Raw genomic sequence first — 2,433 nt, forward strand, 5'->3', positions numbered from 1 at the left:
GTATAAAATAGGTTTTACAGCACTCCCCAGCGCTGCAATGCTCTCCCTTCTCTTCATTGAAGTCTATGTTTACAGGCTTGTGGTGATGAGCAATGTGCTATAGGTGCCAAAAAAAAAATCGATGTTTGGTACTGCCAATTTGTTTTGTTTTGTCACGGTCAACAAAAATTGTGGCAGAGAATTGTGATATCAGTTCTAAGCACAAAAAAAAAAGTGGTTCATATTTTCCCCCGAATCGAGCAGGCCTAGCTCTGAAGATGTTTTGTCTTTTATTCTAGACTTCTTCAGTTCTGACCAAACGGTAGGGAAACCCTGCTATTTGGTCAAAGCCACAGTTCAGTCAGAACTGAAGAAGTATCTCGGATGAGAGAGAAAACATCTTCGGAGCACCTTTTAACCAAGTCCAGTTGAGTTTAAGCCTTCCCTGGTTAACTGTGACCTGGATGAACCTTCATAACCATTGTAAAGGATCATTATGACATGTCTTTCTGTTTCCCAGATGTTGGGGCTGGATGGCTCCCTAGTTTTCTTGGTAAGTGCACAGTCTCTTTCTACTCTTACACACACCGTTTCAAGAGTGCCTTCCTTCACGTTTTTTAACACCCACATTGGTGTTGTCAGTTTTTCTGGCTGATTAGACCTCTGCTCAGGTTTAAGGTGTGAACGTTTTAGGTCACAAATCTTCATCTATCAATAAGAATGAAAAAGGTGTGAATTGCCCTGCCCTAACAGGTGCAACAAAGCTAACAGGAGACTCAGGATTATGTTAATCAATGAAAAGTCAGTACACACCCACACAGGCCGTACTGATTTGGCCAACATGTAGCATGTAGTATTCAAACGAAAGCAAAATCTGCATCAAGCTAAAAATCGCCGAATGTTGTGCTGATTCAAGTGAAAAGCTCCAGTACGCATCGGACCAGTCTACCTTGCCTACTTTAGCCCACAGTGCAAAGCGTTGGAACAGTCACAACAACAGGGGCTTGCCAACTGAAATAAGTTGTTGCTGCTGCCCCTGTCCACAGCAGTACATTGCATAGCTTTTGTGTCAGTACTCCTGTCTAGTAGCTTGTACAACCCCGTTTTCTTAAAGTTGGGTCCATAGGTTACCCTTTTACTATCCTTTTCACAATGTCAATGAAATTATATGTTGATTTGATACATACAGTCTTCATTGCACAGCATTTACAGAGGTGTGTGTGTGTGTGTGTGTGTGTGTGTGTGTGTGTGGGATTGTGTGTGTGTGCGTGTGCGTGTGTGGGGGTTTTCTCTCCAGGAGCATGTGTTCTGGGTGGTGTCTCCAAAACACTTCTCATCCTGGTCTTTGGTGGTATAACCTGCTATGTATTAATGATGTACTATACATAAAGTTATTACCTTTGCCTTTGGTGCACTATTACAGTGCACTTTTCTCCTAATTAAACAGGTTGTTTACCATATTTCCATTTTATTAGCCAGTCCTGTGTACCTTCTTATACACTCCACCAAACTACAGATTTTAACCTGACTTATGTTTTTCCCTCTAGCTTTTTGCCCGTATCACATAGGCCATTTCTCAGTGGTTGGACTGGGCTTTGAAGACTACGTAAGTGCATGTTGTACAGTTTGAATTCATTATTGTATTGGTTTATAGCATAGCTTGCCCCCCCCCCACAGTGCTGTGGAGGAGGGTCTGGCTTGTCCACACAGCATTCTGGGATGGGAGAAAAATGTGCTCTGGTGTATCGGCATGGAGCAACGGCTCTTCTGCGAAATAGCCTCAGGAAGGAACCTGTTTTGGTGGACCATGCGTACGTTCAAAGGTTGTTTTATGGCGGTTTTCCACTGCGTGGTATCTACTTGACTCGCCTCGACTCTACTCGCCTTTTTTGGTTTTCCATTACGAAAAAAAGTCCCTGGGACCTGCTACCAGGTACTTTTTTTAGTACTACCTCAGTCGAGGTTCCAAGCGAGCCGAGGCGATACCAAAAGGTGACGTTAAAACCTGCAGACTGCTGGTTGGTCGGAGAGAATCGTCAATGACTGGTTTTTAGCAAACAAGAGTGCTGAGTGTGTTTCCAGAACAAACGGGACATTAATACAAATCTAGCCGGACACCGACAGATTATCCTCTCTGCACTATTCTCACTTTTCAACTGTTCGGGCTATGCGGCTTCATGTCGTTCCAATATTGCACACGGTTCTTTAAAAAACAAGACAATATATATAACAAAAGTTTTTATTTAGCTTTTCAAGTAGCGCATCGAACCCTCCCAAACTTCCCAGTCTTCTTCCTCTGCCCCCTGTGACAGTGTCCCCGCCGGCTCTGCCGTCCCAGATACATCCCAGTCGTTGTTATAAGCCTCTCCGTGACAGTCTCATACAGATTATATGAAGTCCAGCAGGTCAGAACCAGAGACCTCACCGGTCGGACATCGCCCACCAGACGGTCTG

At 44.1% G+C, this 2,433-nt stretch overlaps 1 protein-coding gene across 1 annotated transcript in view; it reads left to right on the plus strand.

Moving 5' to 3' along the window:
- LOC116700131 (E3 ubiquitin-protein ligase MARCH6-like) overlaps positions 1-2,433 on the plus strand; it is a 21,506-nt gene that overhangs the window by 6,954 nt on the left and 12,119 nt on the right. Inside the window, 4 exon segments of the mRNA XM_032533046.1 lie at positions 500-532; positions 1,277-1,298; positions 1,301-1,327; positions 1,527-1,585. Of these exon segments, the coding sequence (XP_032388937.1) occupies positions 500-532; positions 1,277-1,298; positions 1,301-1,327; positions 1,527-1,585 (141 nt within the window).

The sequence above is a fragment of the Etheostoma spectabile genome, chromosome 13, assembly GCF_008692095.1.
Source record: "Etheostoma spectabile isolate EspeVRDwgs_2016 chromosome 13, UIUC_Espe_1.0, whole genome shotgun sequence".
Classification (NCBI taxonomy): Eukaryota; Metazoa; Chordata; class Actinopteri; order Perciformes; family Percidae; genus Etheostoma; species Etheostoma spectabile.